The sequence below is a fragment of the Sciurus vulgaris genome (genome assembly GCF_902686455.1).
Source record: "Sciurus vulgaris genome assembly, chromosome: 8".
In the NCBI taxonomy this organism is placed as follows: Eukaryota; Metazoa; Chordata; class Mammalia; order Rodentia; family Sciuridae; genus Sciurus; species Sciurus vulgaris.
In genome coordinates, this window is record NC_136468.1 from 20,377,546 (window position 1) to 20,393,698 (window position 16,153).

Here is a 16,153-nt window from a genome sequence, read left to right on the forward strand (position 1 = left end):
GTTTTTCTACCTGGCATATTGAGCTGATTAATGTATTATTTAGTTCCTCCTAATCTGGAATACTTGAAGCTACAATACTATAGTTAACTTTTTTTCTGTGTGTTTCTGCCTGTTCACTTTTCTTCACAGAGTTTGACCAAGTATTGGAACTTGCCACTTCAATAGTCTCACTTTGCAAAGACTGAATGGAATGTCATATTACAAAGTCTTCTGTGTGTTCTGGATTAAGTTTATCAGGGTTTTCCAACTTCAAGGGTTGCTGGCTTTTGTAGTAAGACTTGCTGAACCATATCCAGTGGGTACAGATACATGCAGTACCTCAGGTGATGTGCAAAGATCTCTCTAGGAGGCTACCCACAGGCTGGATAAACCCAATTTCAGGAAGGTATTCTGCAAAACGACTGCAAGCCATTTCTCTGATAGGCACCTTCGTCTAAGAATAAAGTGCGCCTACTACACCGTAGTGGTACAAATTAAGGACAAAGCATTTGTCAAATTCCCAAAATGCGTCATACTGAGACTGGACAGTGGATACATTCGTTTCGGCTCTTAAACCAAAAGTTCTTTCCAGTCTATTCACAGGGTGCCTGTTACGTTGCTTAGAGTATTCCACAGAAGTTGAAGAGGACCTCTCTGCCACGTGGGGCACGGGCGAGGGCTGGGAGAGGAATTCCGTTCTGCTAGGACCTAGCGGGAGATGCTTCTGTCCGACCTCCAGCGCCGGCCAATCAGAAGGCGCTTTCGCGCGACCACGGACCAATTGCAGGCGCCCTTTCTGCAGAACACAGGACCTATTTAAAGATGCGCGCCGGCGCCACAGCGGCACGGTTGAGGGCTGGGGTCTCTAACGCGCCGCAGCAATGGCCAGACACGTCGAGCTCTATAACGGAGCCAAGATGCCCCTCCTGGGGCTGGGCACCTGGAAGGTAGGTGCCCTGAGTAGCGCGGTTCTCGCCGCTCGCTTCGTGCCCTGCCAGGACAAGGCGGGATCCAGCTTCCGCGCCGCGGACGCCGGGCCTGAGGTGCCACACGGGGGCTGCGGGGCCCGGGCGGCGCGGCGAGGCGAGCGGGAGTCCCGCGTTCGGGGTTTGGGCGGAGCTGGGGAGCTGCACGCCGAGGCCGCCGGCGACGCGGGGTGGGCGGCTCTCCCGGCCGAGCGGGCGTCGCGCCTGAAAGCCCACTGCCGGGGTCCGAGGCGAGGAGGCTCCGCCGGGGGACGCCGGGAGCGGAGCGCGAGCCCGGAAGCCGAGCCCACGGCGCTTCTCCCGGCCCAGCCCGCCGTGCCTCACGCGTGGTTGTTCCCGACTCGCTTCGCTCGTGACCCGTGAGGACCCGCTGGGAGATGAGCCTGGCGAGGCCGGCCCCAGACCGCAGATAATGAAATTAGGTGATGCGAGGCGTCCTGTCCCTGGGGGCGCTGCGCGCTCAGCCCGCGCCGCCGGCCTCGGGGACCCTGGCGGTGGGGCTCCGCGGAGAATCTGGGCTCCCCACTGCCTGTGCCGCCCGCTGATGACCTAGTGGGCGCCGGGCCGACCCTCCCCGGAAACCTCAGCACCACGCAGGCGGACGAAAATGACAGTCGGGCATGACATAATAGGACACGAAAAGAATGATCATGTGGCACGAAAACTGTACTTCTAAAAATAAAAATTATAGAGCTGGGCGCGGTGGTGCACGCCTGTAATCCCAGCGACTCGAGAGGCTGAGGCAGGTGGATCGCAAGTTCAAGGCCACCTGGCCCTAAGCAACTTAGTGACACCATGACTCAAAATAAGTAGGACTGGGGCTGGGGCTCAGTGGTAGAGCAACCCTGGGTTCAATCCCTGGTACCAAAACAAACACTCCTTCCCCATTCCCCAAATTTAAAAAACCTGATAAGGAAAAAACAGGGGAACACAGAAAGGTGGTATCATGGGAACTGAGACCGAACCCAGTATTTTAAAACCACTTGTAATAGCTTCAGGGTATTGCATATTACATTCCACTCATGTGACCTGGGGTTTAAAGGAGTCTTGAATACAGGCCTGGACATTAAATATTTACTCACAGTGAAGGAAAGGAAAAAAAAAAAAAAAAGCAAAACAGGATTGAATGCAGTCAGTTTGAAATAGGACAGAGGTGGAGGTTACCTTTACCTTGAAAGCTGCTGGTGAGTAGAAAACGGGCATAGATTTGCCTCTCACAGAAAGTGTTTCTTAGCCAAAATGATCAGAGTACATAATTTGTGTTTCCTTCTAAAAGTCCAGTATGTTCTGACTTTGAGGGGGTAATTGGATTATAACCATGGACCAAGTTAAATGTCATCTATTGGAATGAATGTGAAGGATGCTTCTTTCTTGGCTGTAGCAAATACATCTGTATTGTGATGCAGCACAGAGAGGTACACATGCACCTGCAAAGTTTCCCAAATAGTACTTGACTTACTATGTGGGATGCATTCTGATATTTTTATTCTGTCCCATGTTCTTCGAAAATTATGGTCATAACTTTAGAAATTAATTTCTCGACCCATCATTTGAAAATCATTATTACTCAGGGACAAATTAAAGAGGACTTCAGATCAACTGCTTGAGTATGTGATAACCCTGAAAAGCTGTGTATTTGTTTAAATAACATTACAAAATCTGTTTAGATTATTTATTCTGGCTGAGAGCTAGGAGTGTCTGTCTTGTCTACTGATGTTTCTAGCACTTCTTAAAGTGTTCATTGTAGGCTAGATTAGTAAATTCAAGTAAAATCATTCAGATAGCTATGTGGTGAAAGTGCCCACTTGTATTTCTGAAAATGAGATGAAGTCGGTATAGGATTGTATGGAGAAGGACAGGGTTGGGAGTTGGAGTGTGGAAGTGAAATAAGTGGTGTAAGTATAGGCTCAGAGTAAAAAAAAAAAAAAAAAACTTTTTTTTTTTTTTTTTTTTAATGACATGTTTCCCTGCATGTGTATACATATCCCTTCACAGATGCTTGACAAAAGATGTGGTCATTTCCTTGTCATTGTGAACCGGAGGAGACTACATATAGATGCAGTTGCTGTTCTCATGGAACTTTCCGTGTCGGTGGCTGTGTTGTACTCTGCAGGGCTCTAGAAGGCTCTGGTCTGTGGTTCCATTGAAGGTCCTCATCTCACTTCTCCTCACATGAGGAGACCTTCACTACCCCAGACCCCATGAAGCTTAAATGGGCTTTCTTCCTGGCCGTTCTTTGTTGGACAGTAAGCAGCCCGTAGTATTGTATTACCAGGAATCCCTTAAGACAGTGCTGACCTCTGACAATGTTACTGATAATGTTTTTGACCTATTTGGGAATTGTTAGTAGGATGTGGTCATAACTTCCACACATAGGATAGAGGAACACATCTAATAGTAGAGAGAGAACTGTGTTCTCAATCTTTTTCTCATTACTCCCTGCCCCTCCTACTTAGGAGCTGTTTGGGACATTTTTTTTTCTCCTAGTTGCCCCCCCGATAAAATTTTAATATCACAGATAATACTGTATATCTGGTTTTTGGGGGGAGGTCACAAACCATCCTATAAGCTATGTAATTGTGATGATGATGATGATGATGATTTTGACCTTTCCAAACTAATTTTGGTTTCTCTAGGGGCAATAGCACCCCCTTCAAGAATGTACGAGGTAGCTGGGCACCGTGTCTCATGCCTGTAACCCCAGTGGCTGGGGAGCTGAGGCAAGAGGATCATGAATTCAAAGCCAGCCTCAGCAATTTAATGAGGCTCTAAGTGAGCCTCAGCAACTTAGTGAAACCCTGATGTGGTTCCGTGCTTAAGTGCCCCTGGGTTTAATCCCTGATACAAAAGAGGAAAAGAAGGCATGAGGTAGAAGAAAATGTGACAAGGAAGATTTCATGCCATTTTTCCTGAGCAGGGCAAGCTTGTGGTAATGGCCCAAGATCCCGGGGTGGGGAGAAGCACTGTGGGCCTCAGAGCTAACATGGGAGCTCAGTTTACTATTCACTTGCCAGGGTCTCTGCAGGACTCCATCTGTCTTCAAAATCAAAGATTCTCAATTAACTTATTTTTGCAGTACTGGGGATTGAACCCAAAGCACCCAAGTGCTTTGCCACTGAACTACGTGCCCAAGATTAAAGATGTTTCATTGAGTCCTGTTCCTGCTGGGCCAGTCCTGGCACATCCACGTCTCAACCAAGTTAGAGATATCAGTGTCTTAAAATTCAGAACAGAGTTATTACAGCAGAATGAGAGGAAGTGAGTCTCAGTTGTCTTTGTGTTGTTAAATTTCATTATGAGCTTTGATGTAAAATATTAGCCACATTGATTGTATTTTCAGTGTAACAAGGCAGTGGAAAGGTCATGTGGAATTGCCACTATTAAGCTGTAAAATGAATTTGGACCATAGAGGCCAAATGAGGTTGGTTTTTCTGTATCAAACAATGGAAGTTGCACTTTCTGTTGACTGTGGGTAGTACATGAAAGGTGGCACATTGTAGTCATTCTCTGGATTTTCCCTGGTGCTTATTTTGTCAGAGTCTTGTGAGTGTGGCAGATTTTAAGCCTTGTTTATACAAAATCACCAGGGTACTGTCCTTTCTGTTGAAGAAGGGTCAGGAAGCAGCAGCTTCTTTATGATCTCTCAGTCTTTTCTGGCCTTCTTTTGGTCATTTTTTTTTTTTTTTTTTCTCTTTCTCCTGTCCTTGTCTTTCTATAAAAATATCACAGACTTTAGTTTTGTGCCATTGTCTGGCATCCTTGATTATCCTCGTTTTTAGTTCTGAAGAACAGAAAAACCAATTTAATCTTAAGCTCAAAGCAAAAAAGATATGTGTTTGGGGTGGGGATTCTTTGACCTCCCAAATAGCAATTGCTGGCTTCAGGTGTTGGGGACTTGGGTTATAAATGATGTCACCAAGGCTTTGGTTTCTCTGTTTCATTTCTCTAGCAGCTGCACATTATCTAGCAGAACAAGAGCTTGTCTTAGGAATTCATCCTAAGTCCATATATGGTGTCTCGTGGCCTGGCTTTGGTCATGCCCCTGTACCAATTGCTGTGGCAAATGGTGTGTGGCTAGGTTGGGTCTGTGCCACGTGCCCATTCTTCTGTCCAGGGTTAGGGGTTACAAGGTGCTGGGTAGCCCCATGGCATGCAGAAGCAGCTCCTCAGAAAAATCAATCAGTGTGTCTTAAAGAAAGTTCAACATATGCCAGGCAGATGCTAGCCCCAACTCACCAGGCCCCCTTTCTTGGGCAGGGGTGTTCTCTGCTCTGCCCTCACTGCCCACTTCAACCATGGCTGTGTATGGGATGGGATGCAACAGAAAGTGCATGGTAGAGTATTATGAATATGCGGAGATTTTCTTCCCTTTATTGTTCCCTTAACCGGAAAGGATGGAGAAGGCTGCAGGTGCAGCCTTTGGATTCTCCTGGGAAACAGGAGTTGGGAGGTAATCTGAAGGTTTCTCTTAACTCACGCCGGAGGTTACCTTGGCTGCCTCGCCATGCCAATCCCTTCCCTTGGTAGTAGTTAGTGGGTAGTGGGGATCACTGTGAACAGGCTCTGATAATGAACCTGTCCTGCTGGTCCGCATTCTTCCCCCAGGCTGTTCACCAGAACTCCTGTCAAAACAGCAAATGTCGGCAGCTGCTGATGGCCCTGGGGAGTTTTTCTTTCCATTTGTTTCTACCCAGCTCTCCAAAGGAATGTGCCGTGTTCATTCAACAGTTCGTTGCACACATTTTTCTTGTTCAGCTCTCTGATCTAAGCAGGAGTGGTGAAGAGATATGGGGTAGGTGCTGGTGAAGCTCAGTGGCTATGCAGGCACTTCCTCCTCCTTAGCCAAACTTCCTGGCTGGTCACTCAGAAGTTTTGCAGTGCTTACCACAACAAATGGTGATCTTCCATGGTTCCATTTTCCCCTCTCCTTTCAAAACATTTCTATCTGGCAATACCTCTGAGGGGACATCTTCCCTGTCTATTGTCATCATCTTTTTTTTTTTTTTTTCCTTTAGAACTTTTATCACTAAAACTTCATTTTTATTCATTTGTTTGTTTACTTATTTATTTATTTTTTGCACTGGGGAGTGAACCCCGGGACACTTCACCTCTTAGCCACAACCCTTGCCCTTTTTTATACTTTATTTTGAGACAGGGTCTTGCTAACGCACAGGTCCTTGCTCAATTGCTGTGGCTGGCTTTGAACTCACAGTCCTCCTGCCTCAGCCTCCTGAGCTGCTGGGATTATAGGCATGCCCAGCCCAGCTAAAGCTTCATTTTTAAAAATATAGCTTCCTGACTATGCTGCACCTTCAACACTTTTATGATAGTTTTCTGCTCCTCCATAAGGAAGCATGTTTAGCACACATGGAACCCCGTACCCCTGCTGACATGTTTTTTCATTTTAAACAATCTCAAAAGAACTTTAGGTCATACACAGCAAATGGCAGATTTTGGTGCTTTCTGAACCTTATGGTACAAAAGCAAACCATTCTTCCTATTACCAGGGCTGCAGGACAGCTGAGTTTTGTTAGAGACTGTGTTGTAGGAAAGCCTATTGATGGTATGTCAAACACTGGACCATTCTGAGTGCCTCCAGACACTGTCCCCAGAAGAGAGCTGTCTCTACCTCTTTAAAGCAGTTTCTCATATCCTGAGAATTGACCCACAGGCCTTTTAATCAGCATTAGTAGCATCCTTGACTGGTGATCATTTCCCAGATCTGCTTAAAATCAAGTGATTACCAATATCCGAATCCATGTATGAATGGATAACGCAAAGGGCAGGCATTTTCTGGCTGAAATCAGGAACCATATGGGAATTAAGGTAAATAATGCAGGTGTTTTAAGCATTTTGAGCTATTTGAAGGAAACAATTCTCTTAATACTTAGGGATTCAGATAATGGGGCATTTTTTAATGAAGTGGTTGGTCAGTCAGTGAATGCAAAGAATGCAAAGTGATCTGTGCAGCTGGCAGGTGGCTGTCAGATTCTCCTTCAGTAAAGGAATGTCAGGGGCTGCCAATGCGGAACCCTGCTTAAGAAGCACACCCTAGCTAGCCTGGGCCAAACCTCAAACCAGGGGCATCTTCCAGGACCAACGATTCCCACTGCACTTCTTCCTTGGCTTTGCACAAACTCTGTAGGGGAACACATGATTTATGTTCCTTTTTCTTTCAGTCATCTCCAGGCCAGGTGACTGAGGCCGTGAAGGTAGCGATTGACCTTGGGTACCGCCATATCGACTGTGCTCAGGTATACCAGAACGAGAAGGAGGTGGGGGTGGCCCTTCAGGAGAAGCTCAAGGAGCAGGTGGTGAAACGCCATGAACTCTTCATCGTCAGCAAGGTACTGCTCTGTGGAGTGCTTGGGGACTCTCATTCATACTTAACCATTGGTGGCGGTCATTCCCCCAGACTCATGGACGAGAGCTCCATGCTAATGAGGTTGAGTTGTGGTTTGGCTTTCCCTTTTCAAGGAGTTAACCTTCAAGGTTGAAACTTGGTCCCCATCTGCAGACTAGATTTCCATTGCTGACCTTTGTTTTTGACCTGGAGGTTATTGGTACACAAAGGACCCAGGGTGGACAATAGCCTTGAGAACTCATCTTTAGTTCTTGGGCTGATTGGCTGGCTTGTCCATTCTATTTTATGCTTTCTGTTTGGTCCTTATGAGGTTTCCTTGACATGGACATCTTACCTTCCTTGGGAAAGATGTATGAACTGGAAATTCCCTCAGACCACTCACAGCATTGTTTTGAAGTGGCTGGGTTGTAGGAGAGGAGTGTGAGCCTTCTCGGCGCCGTCTCGCTTCTGACTGGGAAATAGCCTTATGCATGGCAGTGGTAAGATGTGTCTCACTGGCTTCAGCTGTGGTGCACATTCCATGACAAGAGCTTGGTGAAAGGAGCCTTCCAGAAAACCCTCAGCGACCTGCAGCTGGACTACCTGGACCTCTATCTGATTCATTGGCCAACGGGCTTTAAGGTATGGCACATGAAGCTCAGGCTGAATCCTGTGGCTCAGTGCAACCTGTGACCTCTCTTGATCTCCCTTATTAGCAAACTCTGTGTGCTAGACTCCCTGTCCCTCCTGCTCAAGGTGTGGCTGTAGACCAGCAGCAGCGTATTACATCTTTTGCCTTTTTCTAGCTCCTAGCTTGGTTTTCTACTTGGTCAGCCAGATTGAAAGCATGTGGGTTTTACCTTTTGGCTGTTTTAGTGTATGGTGATTTATCAGTACCTAAAGGGACTTGACTTTCATCCTTCATATTTTCATGATCAACCAGTAAGGCTGGGCCAGGTGGCAGTTTTATAGGCCAGTGGACCAGCCAGGATTGGTTGGATCTTAGTGACTAGGGTTGTCCAGATCTCTATCTGACAGTCTCTCAGCTCCAATTCATTTGATAGAAGGAGGACCTGGGGCCATCAGGGGTCATCTGCCTGTTTCCTTTTCATACTAGCTATCAAATATGCCTCTTGTCATCTTCTGCAATCTTAGCCAATTATTAGAATCATTTTTCTATACAGAGCTTCCCAGCAGGTCTGTGAAAGGCTATAATTGATAGTTTTGTGTGTCTGTTTTCAATTGTAATGACAGCATGGTGACGACTATTTTCCGTTGGATGCGGCAGGCAGCGTGGTTCCCAGTGACACTGATTTTGTGGACACCTGGATGGTAAGATGGTCCCTAGTGGGACTTTATCCTTCATTGCAGGTTTCCTGTCCTTATGTATGGCAGGTGTGAGTGACCTGCTCTGACATTGTTTATGTTGCATTTGTTATTTTATCACCACATTTATTCTTGTCCCACAAAAGCCAGGCTGGCTTTCATCTTGCTGTCTCTTCTTCTAAAAGGTGTAATTAACTGACACTGGATAGTGAGGGCAGGACCTGTTAAACTGCTTGGTACAAAAATTGCTTCTGATCTTTTTCTTTTTTGGGTTTGTTTCAGCACCAAACATACTGTTTTCCCCCTAGGCCATGGAAGAGCTGGTGGATGAAGGGCTGGTGAAAGCAATTGGCATCTCCAACTTCAACCATCTCCAGATCGAGAGGATCTTAAACAAACCTGGCTTGAAATATAAGCCGGCAGTTAACCAGGTAGATTTCCGCTGAGGAAGATGATGTGGATGGCATCCTGTTTTACTATCTGGATGCTGATCCTAGCTGTTACTTCTGGTCTGCATCACCCAGCGAGTGACCAGGAGGCAGATCCTGGGTATTGGCAGAGCCCCAAGATCTGATTTATCAAGATGGGCACATCTGGGAGTGAAGTTTGTGGGTAAGGGTTTGATGCCCATGATGATGTGGGATCTGACACATGAGCAGTGCATAGCCAGTGAGATCCTCAGACCTGTGACGCTTGATTAATGGCTAAGGCCAGAGAAAGCCCTCAGGACCTGTGGCCATGGAACACTGGTAATAAGATTAGTGTTCTTAATGTCACAGACACTAACTGGGACGTGTAGAAAGTTGTTATGGCTTCTCTGGAAAATAGAACATTTTCTGTGGGGCAGAGGAAGGACTTAGCAGGAGGAAACTTGGCCTCACATCATCTTGTGCCCACAGTGTCACTGCCAGTTCTATTTGCTTTTGCAGATCGAGTGCCACCCATACCTAACTCAGGAGAAGTTGATCCAGTACTGCCATTCCAAAGGCATTGTGGTGACTGCCTACAGCCCCCTGGGTTCTCCCGACAGGCCCTGGTGAGCTTTCTATGAGGTCACGTTCTCTTTCACTTGGTGAAAATTAGACTAGAAAGAAAAATTGAATGGCAAGGAAAATGCTTCTGAGCTGATGAGCAGCCATGGCCTCAGGTTTCCTGGGAGGTTAGAATTTCAGCAGCAAGATGCTTGCTCTTTTTCCAAAGGGTTCATGATCCATGACTCAGCTTTGGACCAGGAGACTGCTGGTTGCTCTCCCTGAACTCAGTGGGAGGGTTCGGGTGAGAGTCACTGGCTGCCTCAAGTAGCAGTGATAGTGGTTATTGACCTGAACCATCTTTCTGCTCCAGGGCCAAACCCGAGGACCCTTCACTCCTGGAGGATCCCAGGATCAAGGCGATTGCAGACAAGTACAATAAAACGACAGCCCAGGTACAATTATTTTCAGTCACTCCTGACTGTTCCCAGAACTCTCTGCTCTCTAGGTGGTACTGTTAGCAGATAGGAGAGGGAACTAAGCCATCAAGCCCTCCCTGGAAATGTGGTTTGGGATCCTGGAGTGTGTAGTAGGGAGGGCCCTGAAGCAGACTGGGACTTTAAAAGATGCTGCCATGCCATCTTGGATTAATATACTGCCTCCACTGCCTTTGTAAACTGCTCAGGGGTCAGCATAGTTTTTACTAATTTTCATGGAAGCTTGTCTCTGCAGATAGAGAGCTCTGATTACCAACCATGCATAGTGTGCATTCCCAGGCAGTAAATGGTCCCCCTGTGACCTCCTGTTGACCTGTAGGAGAAAGACTCAGGTCAGATCTGCACCTGAATGTGACCCCAGTGCACCAGGGGTGATGTGGACCTCTTTGAACCTCTCTTCTCAGCTGTGCAGTTCCAGCAGCAGTGTCCTTTTTGGGTCGTGTATGTGTGATCAGGGGAGGTGATAATGCAGAATGCCTGGCACAGGTATACACTCAGCACCTCCACCTCCACAGGTGCTGATCCGATTCCCCATGCAGAGGAAATTGGTGGTGATCCCCAAGTCTGTGACACCTGCACGCATTGCAGAGAACTTTCAGGTAAGATCCCAGCTGGTCAGTCTGGCTCTCCTTAGTAGAGAAGGGGCAGAGTCTCTTTACAGGGACCTTCATCCTGTCCCTGTATATAGTCTTGTCTGTGGGACCCCCACCTCCTGCTACCATCCTTTGCCCTCAGGCCAGTGGGCCAACCTCAGTAAGCTATGATGAGCAAACCATGACTCAAGATCATGACTCCCTGTTGGTGGAGTCCCCTGTGCTGGGTCTTGTGCTTCCTTGGCCCCACACTGGTCTCCCAAACACACATCTTTGCTGAAGCTCTTCAAGGCCACCAGGCATTTGCCCTGAGAAATTGTTACTCAAGCATTACTGCCTGGGTTTGCACTGGAACTCCATTAGTTATCAGCTGGGTGACCTCAGGCAAGCTACTTAACTGTACTGTGTCTCAGTTTCTCCATCTGTAAAATAATACCTAATTTGAGGGTTGTTGTGAAGGTTAGATAAGATGATGCATAGAGCCCCTCACACAATGCTTGGTACCATAGTAAGGACCAGGAAGCATTACTGTGCTGGGAATTCCAGGAACTGCAAAGGCCCCTGCAGGCCACTCATACTCATTCTGCAAAGAGCCAGTGTAATCATGGGCAGAATGCAGCTTCTATCACAGTGTCAGAGCGTGGGCATTCAGATTGCTCTCGAGAGCAGCTCAGGCTGCCTGGCATCAGCTCTCTCTTGTACCAGTGAGGAGGCCAGGAGGGAGAAGAGCTGCTCTGGGGCAGTCATGATGGCCCCTGAGCTTCTATCCTCTCTGAGCAAAGCAGCTGTGCCAGGGGCACCCCATTCTCACCTGAGGTCTGGTACAAAGCATGATACTCTGATGAGCAGGGCTGTCCAGCAGCCAGCCCACCCACATAGTCCCCCTGCAGGCTCCACACAGGTTCAGGATGGCCCTGGTTTCACAGCATGCTGCTAACTTTGCTTGATCCTGCTGACGAGAGGCTGTAGCTTTAATACATGCCACTACACACAGGAGACGAGGGTAAGGGTGAATTCTGGGAGGACAGGGGAGCATATTTTGTAGAGGAGGTAGTTTTCCTCATCTGTGTAGGTGTTTTAACTACTGAAAATAAAGTAGCAAAACAGTGGGAAAGGCATATCCTACTAGAGATGGAGCCTTTATATTTTATTAAAGTATTAAGAAAAATACGTAAATGACAATCTCAAAATGTTAACCAAATTATTTTATTTTTGCATCTTACTGTGTATTCTTTTATTTGCACATTTTTCCATAGTTGTAATCACAGTTTGTAGCAGACTCTTGTTTTGTACATTCTGTGATCATCTGAAGCTAAGCAACACCCCCTCCCACTTTACCCCTGAACCCCTGTCTCTGGCTCTATGTCCCAGCCCTCCTGGGTGTCACCTAGCACTGCTGTGGACCAGCTATCCTGTCTGCCTACTCTGCCTGCCCACCCGCCTGCCCACCCCACGCAGGCTGAGTTCTTCCATGCAGTCTGTTGTCTTCACACAAGTGGTTCTTTCTTCCCAGTCAACTCTCTTGTCAAACCTTCTGTGTCTTCTTAGGCCATCTCCTCTCTGGCCATGTCCTTCAGTGTCCCAGCTAGAAGCCATTCCTAATGTCTCTGGGCTCCCTGAGAGCTTTGTTTTATGTCGTATATAGTGTGTGATTACGGAATTACTCCTTGAATTACAGCTGTCGAAATGCTTCTATTCTCTGCTTCATGGTGAATGAAAGCAAAGACATGTCTTATCCATTATTTTATTATTACCCTAACGCTTAACACAGGAGAAGTGCTCAAAGTGGTTTTGAAACGAAATACATGGAATGAAAAGCGTCAATTTTCTTTGAAGTTCTGAAAGGGAAGGACTATTTCAGATCTAGCAAAAACATGTATTTTTCTCTGAAGAGTAATAAATGTACTAACTGTTCTCTGAGTTTAATTTACCTTACTGCCTTCCTCCTCAAGGCATTGGAAGTCTTCTCATCCAGGTCCTGCCATATTGTATCTGATTTTTATTTCACTTTATTTTTTGGTACTGGGGGTTGAACTGAGGGGCACTTAACCACTGAACCACATCCCCAGACCTTTTTATTTTTTATTTTGAGATAGGGTCTCACTGAGTTGCTCAGGGCCTCACTAACTTGCTGAGGCTGGCCACAAACTTGGAATCCCCTTGCCTCCGCCTTCCAAGTCTCTGGGAATAATGGGCATGTGCCACCAGGCCCAGCTCTGATTTTTATTTGTGGAGTTTATTTATTTTTGTTTAAGGTCTTTGACTTTGAGCTGAGCAGTGAGGACATGGCCACCTTACTCAGCTACAACAGGAACTGGAGGGTGTGTGCCTTGGTGAGGTGAGTGAATCCCCGTGTGGTGCCAGGTCCCAGACCACCACATGTTGTAAACAGTTTTACTATGCCAGGCTCTCTTATCGCAGCCCTTCTTTCTTGTGCACATTACTTGCTTTCTTATCCACAGGCAGCAGGAAACATTTACACTTGTATCCGCTGAACTGTACAAAGCCTTGGCCAAGGGACATCTGCTCTGATATCTCCTCCTACCACCCACGGACACTGTCACCCAACTGAAAAAAAAAAATCATATATTTGGGCATTTATTTAGTTTGTAAATCTGTGAACCCAGATGATCCCAGGCGGCCCTGCCCCATCTTTCTGGAAGAATTTGCCTGTGATTGTCTCAATGACCCTAGTAAGAAGACTCGAGCTAAGCTCAAGTCTGTCCCAGCTCTGACATGAAAAAGCTACCCATGACTCTGAGAAAACCAGTTGTACCTTCTCTGTGAGCAAATATAAGCTATACCTTATATTCCTTCTGACATGGGGTTGGACTCTTCAGGAGATCACAGTAAGGTGGGATTTGGGCCTTTTTTGTTTTTTCTTTTCCTGCCATTTTGACGACAGTTTAAAACTCACTCTGCATTTAAGAAGCAGCTTCTCTGTTGGCAGTGGGGTCAGGCCTCTTCCTTCCCCCAGCCCTTATTACTGTCTGAGCTGTCTGTTCTATCTTGTTTAGTACTTCCTCTCTGAAGCACAATTTGGACGTTCCCTAAGACAGGGTGGGGTGCTTGTTTTCTGTTCCCAACCTCTGTGCTCTCCCTCCAGTTCAGAGTCCCTTCACATCCTGATGCCTCCTTCCCACCCTCCAGGGCTATTCTAGAAACAGTTGTCTGGTTATCCTGTGTGCTAGGCATGTTGAGTGGGCATGGTTTGTGTTTGGTACGGGGAGGAAGAACTGGCTCTAATGTTTGCAGGTCTTTCAGGAAACTTTTCCTAACTGCCCACATCCCAAACCTCTTGCCGCCACGCCAAGCCTGTATTGCTGGTGATGGTGTCATACTCCTCGAGTGCAAAAAAAGGCCAGCCAGGGGAGCTCTTGAGTGCTTTTTTGAGAGGTACCAGGGATTGAACCCAGGGGCACTGAACCACTGAGTGACATCCCCAGCTCTTTTTATGTTTTATTGTATTTTGAGACAGGATCTCACTAAGTTGCTGAGGCTGGCTTTGAACTGGCTATCCTCTTGCCTCAGCCTCCCAAGTCACTGGGATTACAGGCGTGCACCACTGCGCCTGCTCCGTGTGCCCTTTTGGCTACTCTTTCAGTGTTCTTGCCGTTTCGTTCCCCCAGTACAAGCCATTGACCCCATCAGTTGAACCACGAGCCTTGGCAACATGCCTGCACTGATCAGCTGCTCCCTCCCTCGTGTTTCCGTGTTTCCCGCAGCAGATATCCAGTGTGCCTGAGGTTCACTTCACTCCCGCTGAGTGAGCTTTCCTCTCTCCCTCCTCATGTCCTGCAAGCAATTACTGTTTCACTTTTCCTTTTTTTTTTTTTTTTTTTTTTTTTTTGGCGGTGCTGGGGATTGAACCCAGGGCCTCGTGCTTGCAAGGTGAGCACTCTACCAACTGAGCGCTCCCCAGCCCTGTTTCACTTACCCTTTGAGATTCAGTTTCATACAGCCTTTTAACACTTCTGTTATTATCTCTTTGCTCTTTTCATACTTATATTGTTTAAGACAAGAAGTTGCTATATGGTTCTCCCAGCGAGACCAAGTTTCTTCTAGAAGGCAGGGATCGGGTCCTGCCATCCTGCTTGTCCCAAGTCCAGTGCTGGGCACGTGGGGAGGACTGGATTCATCACACGTGTGTTCTTTGATGACAGTCTGGCAGAGAAGACTGGAGTCTGGGCTACTCTCCCAGCTGCAGATCCATGACCTAAAGACTCAAAACTAGCTTGTTGCCTCCAAGGTTTCTATATCTGCCTATAATAGGACACTCACCTCTTTTTTTGTGTGTTTAATTAAATTTTTTTTAAAATTTTACAGACTGCATTTTGATTCATTGTACACAAATGGGGTACAACTTTTCATTTCTATGGTTGTATATAATGTAGAAATGTAGAGTCACACCATTCATGTAATTATACATGTACACAGGGTAATACTGTCAGTCTCATTGTACTATCTTTTCTTCCCCCACTCCTTCCCACCCCATTTACCTCTACACCATCCAAAGGTCCTTCATTCTTCTCTGCACCCCCTGCCACCCGCCCTTGTTGTGTATCATCATCCGCTTAGAGAAAACATTCTGCCTTTGGTTTTTTGGGCTTGGCCTGTTTCACTTAACATGATATTCTCCAACTTCATCTATTTACCAATTATGGCAAATTTCATAATTTTATTCTTCTTTATGACTGAGTAATATTCCATTGTGTACATATACACCACAGTTTCTTTATCCATTCATTAATTGAAGGGCATCTCAGTTGGTTCCACAATCTAGCTATTATGAATTGGACACTCTCCTCTTATATTGGTAATTTGTCACAGTCAAAACCTTTTCCTTGAAAAAAAATGTGTTCTCTTTTCTTTTGACAGCTGTGCTACCCACAAGGATTACCCCTTCCATGCAGAGTTTTGAAGCTGTGGATGCCTGCTGTTCCACAGGGAACTTGCACCTGTTCCTGCCTCATTTTTCCTTGCAAGTTAGTGTGGCTTGTGTCCCTCAGCAATGGGCAACACTGGGTTGCTAGCTTGACACTGGATGTGAAGAGCAGTATCAGTAGATTAGGTCTCTGCCAGTCTTTTGCCTTTCTTCTTGCTCATCTTGGGAAGTACAGCCTGAGCACACTTTTATGATTAAAGAGAAGCAAAAACTACAAATTTAAAATAGTGCCACTAACCATTCTGACTGAGTTCTGACTGCTTGGAACTGTAATCCTTTCAGCCAGACTTCTCTTTGCCTCAAATAAAAAGTTTTTGTGAACTAGATATTGTTCCATTTTGTTCTAGTTTTTTGAAACAATAAATCACTTTCTATCCCACTCTCAGCCTTCACTCCTGGATACCCACAGAGCTAGCCCGTGACCATGCAGCAGGACTGAGGTCTTGGCTTCCTCCTTTCAGCGGGCACCCTACCCCATGCTCCGCCCTTTGGCTTTAGGCCAGTGAGGCTCAT

General features: G+C 46.6%; 1 protein-coding gene across 1 annotated transcript; it reads left to right on the top strand.

Moving 5' to 3' along the window:
• The first annotated feature begins 782 nt into the window (after positions 1-782).
• On the top strand, positions 783-15,966 carry AKR1B1 (aldo-keto reductase family 1 member B). Its single transcript, XM_079150206.1, has 10 exons — positions 783-926; positions 7,145-7,312; positions 7,834-7,950; positions 8,563-8,640; positions 8,943-9,065; positions 9,564-9,670; positions 9,979-10,060; positions 10,618-10,701; positions 12,951-13,033; positions 15,574-15,966. The coding sequence occupies exons 1-10, from the start codon at positions 861-863 to the stop codon at positions 15,614-15,616; spliced, it is 951 nt and encodes a 316-aa protein (XP_079006332.1). The 5' UTR covers positions 783-860; the 3' UTR covers positions 15,617-15,966.
• The last annotated feature ends 187 nt before the right edge of the window (positions 15,967-16,153 follow it).

What these genes read in the sequence shown, in the direction of transcription:
- AKR1B1 (XM_079150206.1), top strand. Translation starts at nt 861, where the DNA reads ATGGCCAGACACGTCGAGCTCTATAACGGAGCCAAGATGCCCCTCCTG. An exon ending in AACTCTTCATCGTCAGCAAG is followed by an intron (nt 7,313 to 7,833) that starts GTACTGCTCTGT and finishes CACTGGCTTCAG; the next exon opens with CTGTGGTGCACATTCCATGA. An exon ending in ATTTTGTGGACACCTGGATG is followed by an intron (nt 8,641 to 8,942) that starts GTAAGATGGTCC and finishes TTTTCCCCCTAG; the next exon opens with GCCATGGAAGAGCTGGTGGA.